This window comes from Anomaloglossus baeobatrachus, chromosome 12 (assembly GCF_048569485.1).
Source record: "Anomaloglossus baeobatrachus isolate aAnoBae1 chromosome 12, aAnoBae1.hap1, whole genome shotgun sequence".
NCBI lineage: Eukaryota > Metazoa > Chordata > Amphibia > Anura > Aromobatidae > Anomaloglossus > Anomaloglossus baeobatrachus.
This window is the reverse complement of record NC_134364.1, coordinates 143,263,915-143,279,743: the sequence shown is the minus strand read 5'-3', so window position 1 is coordinate 143,279,743 and position 15,829 is coordinate 143,263,915. Positions and strand designations below refer to the sequence as shown.

The following is a 15,829-nucleotide window of genomic DNA, read 5'->3' as shown; positions in this document are numbered from 1 at the left end:
AGAAAACAATACAAGTAGAAGAACATCATCCCACAACGGGAGGCACTTTTCTTAAACGTTACGGTAACAGTTTCAAACGGTTACGGCTTCCGCTCTCTCCCACCCAAGCAACCTGGCCCTGATACTGCCCCTAAGAAACAGGCAGCACCCCTTGACCCCAGTCCAGCACCAAGTTACCCGAGCGGGATCTGTCCTTTCTAGGGGACCCACGTCCATGGGGAGCCCCTGGAACCCCCAGAGGGTAGCCACCGGTTCCGGTGGTGGCTGGGCCCCAGCCTGCTCCACTGCGGGCCTTCCCTCCAATCTGCCTCTCCGGAGGCGGCAACGGTGGAAGCTGCAACAAAAATATTTTTATTTACATTCCACAAGTTTGTGGTTGCCCTGCAAGTTCACGGGCTTGTCCGTAAGGAGTCCCTTACGCAACTTTAGACGGTCCCCACGGGGACAACGGTGCCGGCAACGGCCGGTCCAATCACGGTTCAATCAGATGACTTCCTCGGTTGATCACTTATCATTTTCTCATAACTTCCAACTTTAAAACTTTTAACACACACTGGTGGTCCCAACAGGGACTGTGACTACGGTGCCCCGCTGCCATCACTCAGAGTCCTCGACATCACCTGAGGGAGGGGGTGCGGTGCTCACACGGGCCTCCTGGCTGCCCCTTAACTTTGCATCCAGCGCAAACCACCCCCTCTCCCCGCAGTGCCGGGTATATTGCACCAGGTCCCCTGGCATCAGGTTGCGGCCTGGGTGCTCTTCTGGCAGGTGAGCATTAATATCCCGCCAGGCTATAAATACTTCGGCCTCCAGGCCCGGTTCATAGATGAATCCATAGCCCCGGCGGATATCAAACCGCCTCACCTGCCTCTCATACAGCGGGCCCCGGACACGGAAGGTCGCTTGTCTCAGGCTCTCCTCCCGTATCGTACGGGCCACCATCTCCGCCTTCCTTCTTTCCCTCTCCTCGATTTCCAGGCCCAACGGTACCGGCTCCCTGTCCCAGTACGGCGCTGCTGCGAGCTCCGGCGCACGGGTCGGGCCCCGCGAGACCTTCTGGACACTGCCCACTACTAGTGATCTGGGTGGCAGGTCCCGCGGTGACTTGGCCTTGGACGCAACCTTACAGCCGCAACCCGGCGCAACCTCAGCCGAGGTGTGGGGAATGGGCACAGGGGCTTTCCTCTGCTGGGCCTTCGGCACGGAGCGGGCTATTGGCTCCGGCTCGGGGAACTTCTCGGGGGACGCCTCCGGTTCAGGCTTCGGGGCTTTCCACAGCAGCACCTCCGGTTGGCTACGGGCTCCGGCTACAGGTCGGCCCGCCGGGGCGGGCATGCTGGGTATCGCTACCGGTTGCAGTGGCAGCGGGCCTAGTGGCGGGGTCACGGCTTCCGGGACGGGTGGCGAGGGAGGCAGCAGGGTGAGAGGGTTTAGACCGGGTCCCGCAGCCGTGATGACCGGCCCTTCAAGGGCATCGGGGCGTGGGTCACTCACCCTCCCTTCCGCAGCTTCCTCCTCGCGTCTCCGCACGGCCGCTATGACCTCCGCCATGTCGGTCTCCCACTCCTCCATGAGGAGCTGCATTTTGACCTGCAGCCTCTGGTAGAGCTGCGCGGTCTGGATCTCCACCCACGCCGCGGTTCCAGGCGCGGGGGCTACGGTGCTTCGGGACGGCATCCACATGTTGCTGGCGGCCTCTCCCAGGAACAAGATGGCTGCAGAGTCCTGGCGTCCCTGCTTTTATAGCGGCGGCTACATGCGATCAGTCGCCATTTCGTCCCCCTTAGCCTCTTTCCGGCTCCTCCTCTATCGGGGCGGGGTTTTGGCCTTCGCGCCTCCACTACTCGAGGAGACCCTCGAGCGGGAACTTTTCGCGCCAAAGATGGCGGCTTCTGAAATTTTTCGGCCGGACACCTCCGGCGGTAACAAGGCGCACCTCTACCCAACGGCAGAGCGGTAAGATCCTGTTCGTGACGCCAAGTTGTCGCGGGCGGAGGAGGGGACGCTGCGCTCTCCCACTGCTCGGGTCCGGCTGCCGCTGCTGCTGCGGCCGCTGCTGCTCGGTGGCTCGAGCGATGGGCCGGATCCCGGGGACTCAAGCGGTGCTCCTCGCCCGTGAGTGAAAAGGGGTTTGGTTTTGGGGATTTATTGCCCGTGACGCCACCCACGGTTGTGGTGATTTTTGGTAACACCACCGCTGCTCTGTATGGGGATCCCAGGAGCGGTGACAGGGAGCAGCAGAGTTGTTAGTTCTCCCCTCCGGGGGTAGGGGTTGGTTGTCCCGGGGCCCAGTGATGGGGTGGAGGATGAGGGATGGCAGGCCAGGTGCGGGGCCTGGTGAGGTGCAGGGTCGCGGGGGGCAGCGCTGTGCCTCACGGCACGGTGGTACTCACTCAGCCTGAGACGGTGACACAGTTCTCGATAAAACACACGGCTGGAAAGACGGTTCCCACGGACGGCTGCTGTTGCTTTTCCCCGGTAGGTAACGGTGACTGTCTCTTTCCCTGCACCTATGTTCAATGTTGGTAGCGATGGATTCCCACCGGTAACCCGCTCCCCGACTTGGATATGGGCCGGAGGAGCCCCTCTTTGCCCGCAGGCGCTGGGCCTGAGAAACTGGTGCCTTGGCGGTGGCGGTGTCTCTCTCATACGGTTGGACGGTTGCCTTCAATCGGGACTTAGTTGTTTGGAGACCCGGAGGTCCCCTTCACTGACGGATTTGGCAAATTCACGGCGACTCCTAGCCTTGCCGGGATCCGAAAGGCCCCTGCCACTGGTGCTGGCTTCTCCTTGTGTACCGGTTCGGTACCGCCGGGTCACCACCCGTCCACGGTCCTCACGGCACCTCCGATAGGCCACTCCTGCAGACGGTCACCGCCGTCTGCTAACCTTGCTGTCTCGGTCCGGGGCACACACCCGGACCAACTTCAGGCTTTCAAACTGTCACTTTTCCTCTTTCACTACTTTCCCTCCTTCTACTTCAAACTCCAAACCTAATCTGCCTGGTTTTCCCGCCTCCAGGACTGTGAACTCCTTGGTGGGCGGAGACCAACCGCCTGGCTCCACCCCCTGGTGTGCACATCAGCCCCTGGAGGAAGGCAACAAGGATTTCAGGTCTAGCTTAGGTGTGCCTAACCGGGGTGTAGGGTGTGGTGATGTCATTACCTGTGACCCCTGGCTTGTCCAGGGCGTCACACTTGCTTCTGTGCCCCATACACGAGTACGGGCAGTTATGCCCTGACATGACGTCATTATAACACACATGGCCGCACACAGTTCACTGTGCACGTCCGTGTCTCCTGTACTATAATGCTGCCGGCTGACACTGTCTGCACCTGCAGAAGTGTCAGTGCCGGCCCCCGCGGCATCACAGTACTGGAGACACGGCCGCGCGCGGTGAACTATGCACGGCCATGTGTGTTATAATGACATTATGCAGTAGGCGGCTGGCCCTGTATAGCAGTTGGGAGGGCGGCCTGGGGGGGCAATTGCCCGCCTGCCCCCCGGGCCAGCCCGCCCCTGACCGGACACAGGGGATTTATCATTATATCCTGATATCACCGGAGCCGGGGGATTTATCATTATATGCTGATATCACCGGACACGGGGGATTTATCATTATATCCTGATATCACCGGACACGGGGGATATATCATTATATCACCACACATGGGGGATTTATCAATATATGCTGAGATCACTGGACTAGAGGTTTTCATTCTTGTTCATGCTCCTGTTGTTCCTGGATTAGACACCGGATGGCGCAGTCGTGCCTTGACTTTGGCTTGCACACCTCCACCTCCGTGAAGCAGGAGATCAGTATGATTGGGGAGATGGTCCATGGCGTCCTCTGAAGCCTGTTGGATCTATGACTGTCACTCAGAGGTCCCTTTCCTCACTTTATCCTCTAGGACTTTCCCTCCTGATCCATTTTCCTTCCTTTGCATTCGCTCTCTGTGAGCATTGTCATCTGGCTGCATTGTGTCCCTGCTCGTCATCCTTGGAGCCGCAGCATCCTTCTGACTCTTAGCATCCCTGCCTCCGTTATCCCTCTCTCCTCCCTTCCTCTCTGTCATCACTGCCTCCCTCCCTCCTTCCTTCCATGAGACCTCATTCTGTTCCTTACCTTATATCCATCTCCTGCTCCCTCCCATCTCCGCACCTGGGTGTGTGTTCGGCTTCCCTGGGCTCCTGTGCAGAATGACAAGGAGATCATGAGCTTATTTGGTGCTGTTAATCGTGGAGGGCAGAACCAGGCTGTGCAGGAGGACAGGCCGGAGTTCTGCCAGTGATCGGAATATGGGGACCTGGCAAGGAATGTTTTACTGAGCAGCATGGAGCCTCATCATGGGCAATACTCACCAGGCAGCCGTATGATGGTGGATGGAGAGGCAAACATGGCTAGAGAAGAGGCAGCCACGCTGACAGGTGTTCGGGGCTCAGGACCCTCTACAAATCCACCTGCACCTGGAACGGATCAGTACTCTGCTGGAGGCAGCCAGAAGATCCACACGCCTAGTGCCAGCCACCAGAGTCCTACTGCTGGACTGTGCCCAAAACCACCTGCTGCTGGACTATCACTTTCATATACCACTAAAGGGCAAAGTCAGAGTGCTACTGATCTCATCCTTCCATGTGGACTAAGTTCTGTTTCTGGACCAAACTCAACTCCCAGTCAAAGATCTAATCAGCAATCCATGGCATCTATCAAGTGCGTAACTCAGAGTGTCCCTGCGTCCAGCAAACCTACTACAGAAGCCCCACTACAATCACCTGCCCCATCCACAGTGCCATCTTCTGACCAAAACTCTGGTTTTGCGCCCTCACCAACCCCAGGTACTGCATCTTCTTTTGCATTGGCCAAAGGCCCCTCTCCGGGCTCTGTACATTCTCCTACTCTTGACCCTGGGCCCTTTTGTGCCCTTGGTCCTGTGCCCTCCCTTGCATCGGGACCTGTGATAGCTGCTCCTCTGGCATCTATTGTTACAGGTCCTGCTCTGCCATTTGCCCCAAAAGCCGTACTATCTTCTATCCCACAACCTGTTCACATTCCTGTCTCAGACCCAAGAGAGATATCCAGCTGTGAGATCCCAGGATCCATACAGCCTTCAGTCTTAGGACCCACAGAACTTCCTGCTCAAGGTACCACTTCAGCTTTATGTCCTGTACCCTGCTCACAGCCTCCAGCCACAGGACCAGTGCAAATACCTGGGGTAGCCTCTGTGCAGGTGGTTAGACAGACTGAAGTCTCGAGGACCAGTTATATTACAAGTACCAAGAGGCCATCTGTAGGAGTGAACCAAACACCTGCATTAAGATCCAGTCAACCTGTAACCTCAGGGTTAATCCAGCCTCCCAAACCTGCACCCATCCTACCTTTGTTAACAGGATCCAACCACCTGCTTTACACAGGTACATGTCAATCTTCAAATTCTGAGCCCTATCAGCCTGCTTCCATGCAACCTCCAGTCCCCGCTTCCACGCAGCCTCCGGTCCCCGCTTCCACGCAGCCTCCGGTCCCCACTAACATGCAGTCTCCGGTCCACACATCCAAGCAGCCTCCAGTTTTCACCACCATGCAGACCTTGGTCCCCACTTCCATCCAGCCTCTCATCCCTCCTTCTAGTCAGTCCACAGTTTCCTCTTCCACCCAGCCTACACTTCCTGCTTATAGTCCATCTCTGGCCTCCACACTTCAGCAACCTACTACAATTTTACAGAATCAGCCTTCCCCTATTGAATCCAATCAAACATGTGCCCTTACCCAAAGTCAGGGGCCCAATCAAACCTCTATCTCTACAACAAACCAAGCTTCTACCAAGGAGTGCAAACAGTCTCATACCTCAGGAACTGTTCAGGTTGCCATGTCCGGTCAGCCTTCTGTTCCTGCACAGTCCCCACCTTCAGGACCAAACCGACCTTCAGTGACGGGACTGAGTCAGACATCATCTGGATTGAATCTGACTCCAACATTTGGTCAAAGCCAGTCTCCATGCTCTGGCCTAAGTCAGTCCTCCGCTCCCGGCGTGAGTCCTATGCTCCCCAAGTCAGAGGTTCAAGAGCAGATCGAGGTGGAGGACCCGGGTACCTTCATGCAACGCCAGTTTGGGGCCCTCCTGCAGCCAGCTGTCAACAAATTCTCTCTTCGCATGTTTGGTAGTCACAAGGCGGTGGAGATTGAACAGCAGCGGGTGAAGTCTGCAGGCTTCTGGATCATCCATCCATACAGTGATTTCAGGTTAGTAGCTGGCGGCGGCCACACATTCAGTGTAGTATAGTCATTGTCTCCTTCTTCATGTGGTCATGTAGCAGGTGCCCAGGACCAAGGCTCATGGATGTTAGCAGTTACTGCGGCTATGAAGAAACTTTTTAATCTATACAGCCACATCTCTATGCACTCGCTATAAGCATGCTTCAGGAACATACAGACATCATTTGATCCACACAGGCAGAGAAAATGGCAAGGGTTAATAAAAGGATAATCTCACTGGCAGTGATGCCAATGTCAATCCCAGGAGACACAGACATAGTGTGATCTACACACTTACCACAATCCCAGGAGATACAGACATAGTGTGATCTACACACTTACCACAATCCCAGGAGACACAGACATAGTGTGATCTACACACTTACCACAATCCCAGGAGACACAGACATAGTGTGATCTACACACTTACCACAATCCCAGGAGATACAGACATAGTGTGATCTACACACTTACCACAATCCCAGGAGATACAGACATAGTGTGATCTACACACTTACCACAATCCCAGGAGACACAGACATAGTGTGATCTACACACTTACCACAATCCCAGGAGACACAGACATAGTGTGATCTACACACTTACCACAATCCCAGGAGATACAGACATAGTGTGATCTACACACTTACCACAATCCCAGGAGACACAGACGTAGTGTGATCCACACACTTACCACAATCCCAGGAGATACAGACATCATGTGATCTACACACTGATCACACAATCCCAGGACACACACACATCTTGTGATCTAGACACTGATCACACAATCCCAGCAGACACAGACATCCTGAGATCTACACACTGATCACACAATCCCAGGAGACACAGACATCCTGTGATCTATACATTGAGCACACAATCCCAGGACACACAGACATCATGAGATCTAGACACTGATCACACAATCTCAGGAGACACAGACATCATGTGATCTACACACTTACCACAATCCCAGGACACACAGACTTCGTGTGATCTACACATTGATCACACAATCCCAGGAAACACAGACATCATGAGATCTACACACTTACCACAATCCCAGGAAACACAGACATCATGAGATCTACACACTTACCACAATCCCAGGAAATACAGACATCATGTGATCTACACACTTACCGCAATCCCAGAACACACAGACATCATGTGATCTACACACTGATCACACAATCCCAGGACACAGACATCATGTGATCTAGACATTGATCACACAATCCTAGGACACACAGACATCGTGTGATCTAGACATTGATCACACAATCGCAGGACACACAGACATGTGATCTACACACTGATCACACAATCCCAGGACACACAGACATCATGAGATCTACGCCTACACATTGATTACACAATCCTAGAACACACAGACATTGTGTGATCTACACACTGATCACACAATCCCAGGACATACATACATCGTGGATCTACACATTGATCACACAATCCCAGGAGACACAGACATCATGTGATCTACACACTTACCACAATCCCAGGACACACACACATCTTGTGATCTACACCTACACATTGATTACACAATCCCAGGACACACAGACATCGTGTGATCTACACACTGATCACACAGTCCCAGGACACATAGACATCATGTGATCTACACACTGATCACACAATCCCAGGACACACAGACATCATGAGATCTACGCATTGATCACACAATCCCAGGACACACAGACATCATGTGATCTACACATTGATTACACAATCCCAGGACACACAGACATCGTGTGATCTACATACTGGTCACACAATCCCAGGAGACATAGACATCATGTGATCTACACACTGATCACACAATCCCAGGAAACACAGACATTGTGCCATCTACACACTGATCACACAATCCCAGGACACAGACATCATGAGATCTACACCTACACATTGATTACACAATCCCAGGACACATAGACATTGTGTGATCTACACACTGATCACACAGTCCCAGGACACATAAACATCATGTGATCTACACACTGATCACACAATCCCAGGACACACAGACATCATGAGATCTACGCATTGATCACACAATCCCAGGACACACAGACATCATGTGATCTACACATTGATTACACAATCCCAGGACACACAGACATCGTGTGATCTACATACTGGTCACACAATCCCAGGAGGCATAGACATCATGTGATCTACACAGTGATCACACAATCCCAGGAGACACAGATATCATGTGATCTACACAATTACCACAATCCCAGGACACACAGACATCATGTGATCTACACACTTACCACAATCCCATGACACACAGACATCATGAGATCTACACACTTACCACAATCCCATGACACACAGACATCATGTGATCTACACACTTACCACAATCCCAGAAGACACAGACATCGTGTGATCTACACATTGATCATACAATCCCAGGACACACAGACATCATGTGATCTACACCTACACACTGATCACACAATCCCAGGAGACATAGACACCATGTGATCTACACACTGATCACACAATCATAGGACACACAGACATCCTGTGATCTACACATTGATCACACAATCCCAGGACACACAGACATCATGTGATCTACACACTGATCACACGATCCCAGGAGACACAGACATTGTGTCATCTACACACTGATAACACAATCCTAGGACACACAAACCTCATGAGATCTACATACTGATCACACAATCCCAGAAGACACAGACATTGTGCCATCTACACACTGATCACACAATCCCAGGACACACAAACCTCATGAGATCTACATACTGATCACACAATCCCAGGAGACACAGACATCGTGTGATCTACACACTGATCACACAATCCCAGGAAACACAAACATTGTGTGACCTACACACTTACCACAATCCCAGGACACAAAGACATCATGAGATCTACACACTGATCACACAATCCCAGAAGACACAGACATCGTGTGATCTACACATTGATCATACAAACTCAGGAGACAGACATTTTGCCATCTACACACTAATCACAGAATCCCAGGACACACAAACACCGTGTGATCTACACACTAATCACACAATCCCAGGAGACACAGACATTGTGTTATCTATACGCTGATCACACAATCCCAGGAGACACAGACATCATGAGATCTACATACTGATCACACAATCTCAGGAGACACAGACATTGTGTGACCTACACACTTACCACAATCCCAGGACACACAGACATCGTGTGATCTACACATTGATCATACAATCTCAGGAGACACAGACATCCTATGATCTACACACTGATCACATAATCCCAGGAGACACAGACATCCTGTGATCTACACATTGATCACAAAATCCCATGACACACAGACATCATGAGATCTACACACTTACCACAATCCCAGGAGATACAGACATCATGTGATCCACACACTGATCACAATCCCAGGGCACACAGACATCATGTGATCCACACATTGATCACACAATCTCAGGACACACAGACATCGTGTGATCTACACACTGATCACATAATCCCAGGAGACACATACATCGTGTGATCTAGACATTGATCACACAATCTCAGGAGACACAGACATCCTATGATCTACACACTGATCACACAATCCCAGGACACATAGACATCAAGTGATCTACACACTGATCACACAATCCCAGAAGACACAGACATCCTGTGATCTACACATTGATTACACAATCCCAGGACACACAGACATCATGTGATCCACACATTGATCACACAATCTCAGGACACACAGACATCGTGTGATCTACACACTGATCACACGATCCCAGGAGACACAGACATTGTGCCATCTACACACTGATCACACAATCCTAGGACACACAAACCTCATGAGATCTACATACTAATCACACAATCCCAGAAGACACAGACATTGTGCCATCTACACACTGATCACACAATCCCAGGACACACAAACCTCATGAGATCTACATACTGATCACACAATCCCAGGAGACACAGACATCGTGTGATCTACACACTAATCACACAATCCCAGGAGACACAGACATGGTGTGATCTACACACTGATCACACAATCCCAGGAAACACAAACATTGTGTGACCTACACACTTACCACAATCCCAGGACACAAAGACATCATGAGATCTACACACTGATCACACAATCCCAGAAGACACAGACATCGTGTGATCTACACATTGATCATACAAACTCAGGAGACAGACATTTTGCCATCTACACACTAATCACAGAATCCCAGGACACACAAACACCGTGTGATCTACACACTAATCACACAATCCCAGGAGACACAGACATTGTGTTATCTATACGCTGATCACACAATCCCAGGAGACACAGACATCATGAGATCTACATACTGATCACACAATCTCAGGAGACACAGACATTGTGTGACCTACACACTTACCACAATCCCAGGACACACAGACATCGTGTGATCTACACATTGATCATACAATCTCAGGAGACACAGACATCCTATGATCTACACACTGATCACACAATCCCAGGAGACACAGACATCCTGTGATCTACACATTGATCACAAAATCCCATGACACACAGACATCATGAGATCTACACACTTACCACAATCCCAGGACACACAGACATCGTGTGATCTACACATTGATCATACAATCTCAGGAGACACAGACATCCTATGATCTACACACTGATCACACAATCCCAGGAGATACAGACATCATGTGATCCACACACTGATCACAATCCCAGGGCACACAGACATCATGTGATCCACACATTGATCACACAATCTCAGGACACACAGACATCGTGTGATCTACACACTGATCACATAATCCCAGGAGACACATACATCGTGTGATCTAGACATTGATCACACAATCTCAGGAGACACAGACATCCTATGATCTACACACTGATCACACAATCCCAGGACACATAGACATCAAGTGATCTACACACTGATCACACAATCCCAGGACACACAGACATCATGTGATCCACACATTGATCACACAATCTCAGGACACACAGACATCGTGTGATCTACACACTGATGACACAATCCTAGGACACACAGACATCGTGTGATCTAGACATTGATCACACAATCGCAGGACACAGACATCATGTGATCTACACACTTACCACAATCCCAGGACACACAAACATAATGAGATCTACACACTGATCACACAATTCCAGAAGACACAGACATCGTGTGATCTACACATTGATCATACAATCTCAGGAGACACAGACATCCAATGATCTACACACTGATCTAACAATCCCAGGACACCAACATCATGTGATCTACACCTACACATTGATTACACAATCCCAGGACACATAGACATTGTGTGATCTACACACTGATCACACAATCACAGGACACACAGACATTGTGTGATCTACACATTGATTACAAAATCCCATGACACACAGACATCATGAGATCTACACCTACACATTGATTACACAATCCCAGGACACACAGACATCATGACATCTACACATACATATTGATTACACAATCCCAGGACACACAGACATCATGAGATCCACACACTGATCACACAATCCCAGGAGACACAGACATCCTGTGATCTATACATTGAGCACACAATCCCAGGACACACAGACATCATGAGATCTACACACTGATCACACAATCTCAGGAGACACAGACATCATGTGATCTACACACTTACCACAATCCCAGGACACACAGACATCGTGTGATCTACACATTGATCACACAATCCCAGGAAACACAAACATAATGAGATCTACACACTAATCACAAAATCCCATGACACACAGACATCATGAGATCTACACACTTACCACAATCCCAGGAAATACAGACATCATGTGATCTACACACTTACCACAATCCCAGGACACACAGACATCATGTGATCTAACCACTGATCACACAATCCCAGGAGACACAGACATCCTATGATCTACACACTGATCACACAATCCTAGGACACAGACATCATGTGATCTAGACATTGATCACACAATCCTAGGACACAGACATCATGTGATCTAGACATTGATCACACAATCCCAGGACACAGACATCATGTGATCTAGACATTGATCACACAATCCTAGGACACACAGACATCGTGTGATCTAGACATTGATCACACAATCGCAGGACACACATACATCGTGGATCTACACATTGATCACACAATCCCATGACACACAGACATCATGTGATCTACACACTGATCACACAATCCCATGACACACAGACATCATGTGATCTACACACTGATCACACAATCCCATGACACACAGACATCGGGTGATCTACACACTGATCACACAATCCCAGGACACTCAGACATCATGTGATCTACACACTGATCACACAATCCCAGGACACAGACATCATGAGATGATCTACACCTACACATTGATTACACAATCCCAGGACACATAGACATCGTGTGATCTACACACTGATCACACAGTCCCAGGAGACATAGACATCATGTGATCTACACACTGATCACACAATCCCAGGACACACAGACATCATGAGATCTACACCTACACAGTGATTACACAATCCCAGGACACACAGACATCGTGTGATCTACACACTGATCACACAATCCCAGGACACACAGACATCATGAGATCTACACACTGATCACACAGTCCCAGGAGACATAGACATCATGTGATCCACACACTGATCACAATCCTAGGACACACAGATATCGTGTGATCTACACATTGATCACACAATCCCAGGACACACAGACATCATGTGATCTACACACTGATCACACAATCCCAGGAGACATAGACATCATGTGATCTACACAGTGATCACACAATCCCAGGAGACACAGACATTGTGCCATCTACACACTGATTACACAATCCCAGGACACACAAACATCATGAGATCTACATACTGATCACACAATCCCAGGAGACACAGACATTGTGTGATCTACACACTGATCACACAATCCCAGGACACACAGACATCATGAGATCTACACATTGATCACACAATCCCAGGACACACAGACATCATGAGATCTACACATTGATCACACAATCCCAGGACACACAGACATCATGTGATCTAGACATTGATCACACAATCCCAGGACACAGACATCATGTGATCTAGACATTGATCACACAATCCTAGGACACACAGACATCGTGTGATCTAGACATTGATCACACAATCGCAGGACACACATACATCGTGGATCTACACATTGATCACACAATCCCATGACACACAGACATCATGTGATCTACACACTTACCACAATCCCAGAAGACACAGACATTGTGTGATCTACACATTGATCATACAATCTCAGGAGACACAGACATCATGAGATCTACACCTACACACTGATCACACAATCCCAGGAGACATAGACACCATGTGATCTACACACTGATGACACAATCCCAGGACACACAGACATCATGTGATCTACACACTGATCACACAATCCTAGGACACACAGACATCGTGTGATCTACACATTGATCACACAATCCCAGGACACACAGACATCATGTGATCTACACACTGATCACACAATCCCAGGACACACAGACATCATGGGATCTACACCTACACCTTGATTACATAATCCCAGGACACACAGACATCATGTAATCTAAACACTGATCACACGATTCCAGGAGACACAGACATTGTGCCATCTACACACTGATCACACAATCCCAGGACACACAAACCTCATGAGATCTACATACTGATCACACAATCCCAGGAGACACAGACATTGTGCCATCTACACACTGATCACACAATCCCAGGACACACAAACCTCATGATATCTACATACTGATCCCATAATCCCAGGAGACACAGACATCGTGTGACCTACACACTTACCACAATCCCAGGACACAAAGACATCATGAGATCTACACACTGATCACACAATTCCAGAAGACACAGACATCGTGTGATCTACACATTGATCATACAAACTCAGGAGACAGACATTGTGCCATCTACACACTAATCACAGAAGCCCAGGACACACAAACATCATGATCTACACACTAATCACACAAAGCCAGGAGACACAGACATTGTGTGATCTATACACTGATCACACAATCCCAGGAGACACAGACATCATGAGATCTACACACTTACCACAATCCCAGGACACACAGACATCATGTGATCTACACATTGATCATACAATCTCAGGAGACACAGACATCCTATGATCTACACACTGATCACACAATCCCAGGACACACAGACATCGTGTGATCTACACATTGATTACAAAATCCCATGACACACAGACATCATGAGATCTACACCTACACATTGATTACACAATCCCAGGACACACAGACATCATGACATCTACACATTGATTACACAATCCCATGACACACAGACATCATGTGATCTACACATTGAACACACAATCCCAGGACACACAAACATCATGAGATCTACACACTGATCACACAATCCCAGGAGACACAGACATAGTGTGATCTACACACTGATCACACAATCCCAGGACACACAGACATAGTGTGATCTACACACTGATCACACAATCCCAGGACACACATACATCGTGGATCTACACACTGATCACACAATCCCAGGGCACACAAACATAATGAGATCTACACACTGATCACACAATTCCAGAAGACAGACATCGTGTGATCTACACATTGATCATACAATCTCAGGAGACACAGACATCCTATGATCTACACACTGATCACACAATCCCAGGACACACAAACATAATGAGATCTACACATTGATTACACAATCCCAGGACACATAGACATTATGAGATCTACATACTGATCACAAAATCCCAGGAGACACAGACATTGTGTGACCTACACACTTACCACAATCCCAGGAGACACAGACATCATGAAATCTACACATTGGTCATACAATCTCAGGACAAACAGATATCATGTGATCTACACATTGATCATACAATCCCAGAAAACACAGACATAGTGTGATCTACACACTGATCACACAATCCCAGGACACACACATATCTTGTGATCTAAACACTGATCACACAATCCCAGGAGACACAAACATCCTATGATCTACACATTGATCACGCAATCCCAGGAAACACAGACATCATGTGATCTACACACTTACCACAATCCCAGGACACACAGACATCATGTGATCTACACATTAATCACACAATCCCAGGACACACAGACATCATGAGATCTACACATTAATCACACAATCCCAGGACACACAGACATCATGAGATCTACACACTTACCACAATTCCAGGAGATACAGACATCATGTGATCTACACATTCATCACACAATCCCAGGACCCATATACATCGTGGATCTACACATTGATCACACAATCCCAGGAGACACAGACATCATGCGATCTACATACTGATCAGACAATCCCAGGACACACAGACATCATGTGATCTACACACTGATCAGACAATCCCAGGACACACAGACAT

At 49.1% G+C, this 15,829-nt stretch overlaps 1 protein-coding gene across 1 annotated transcript in view; it reads left to right on the top strand.

The window, feature by feature from the left end:
• Positions 1 to 3,793: 3,793 nt before the first annotated feature.
• HCN3 (hyperpolarization activated cyclic nucleotide gated potassium channel 3) overlaps positions 3,794 to 15,829 on the top strand; it is a 58,194-nt gene continuing 46,158 nt past the window's right edge. The window contains exon 1 of the mRNA XM_075330454.1: positions 3,794 to 6,238. Coding sequence (XP_075186569.1) covers positions 4,335 to 6,238 — 1,904 coding nt within the window. The 5' untranslated portion in view covers positions 3,794 to 4,334. The remainder of the gene's footprint in view (positions 6,239 to 15,829) is intronic.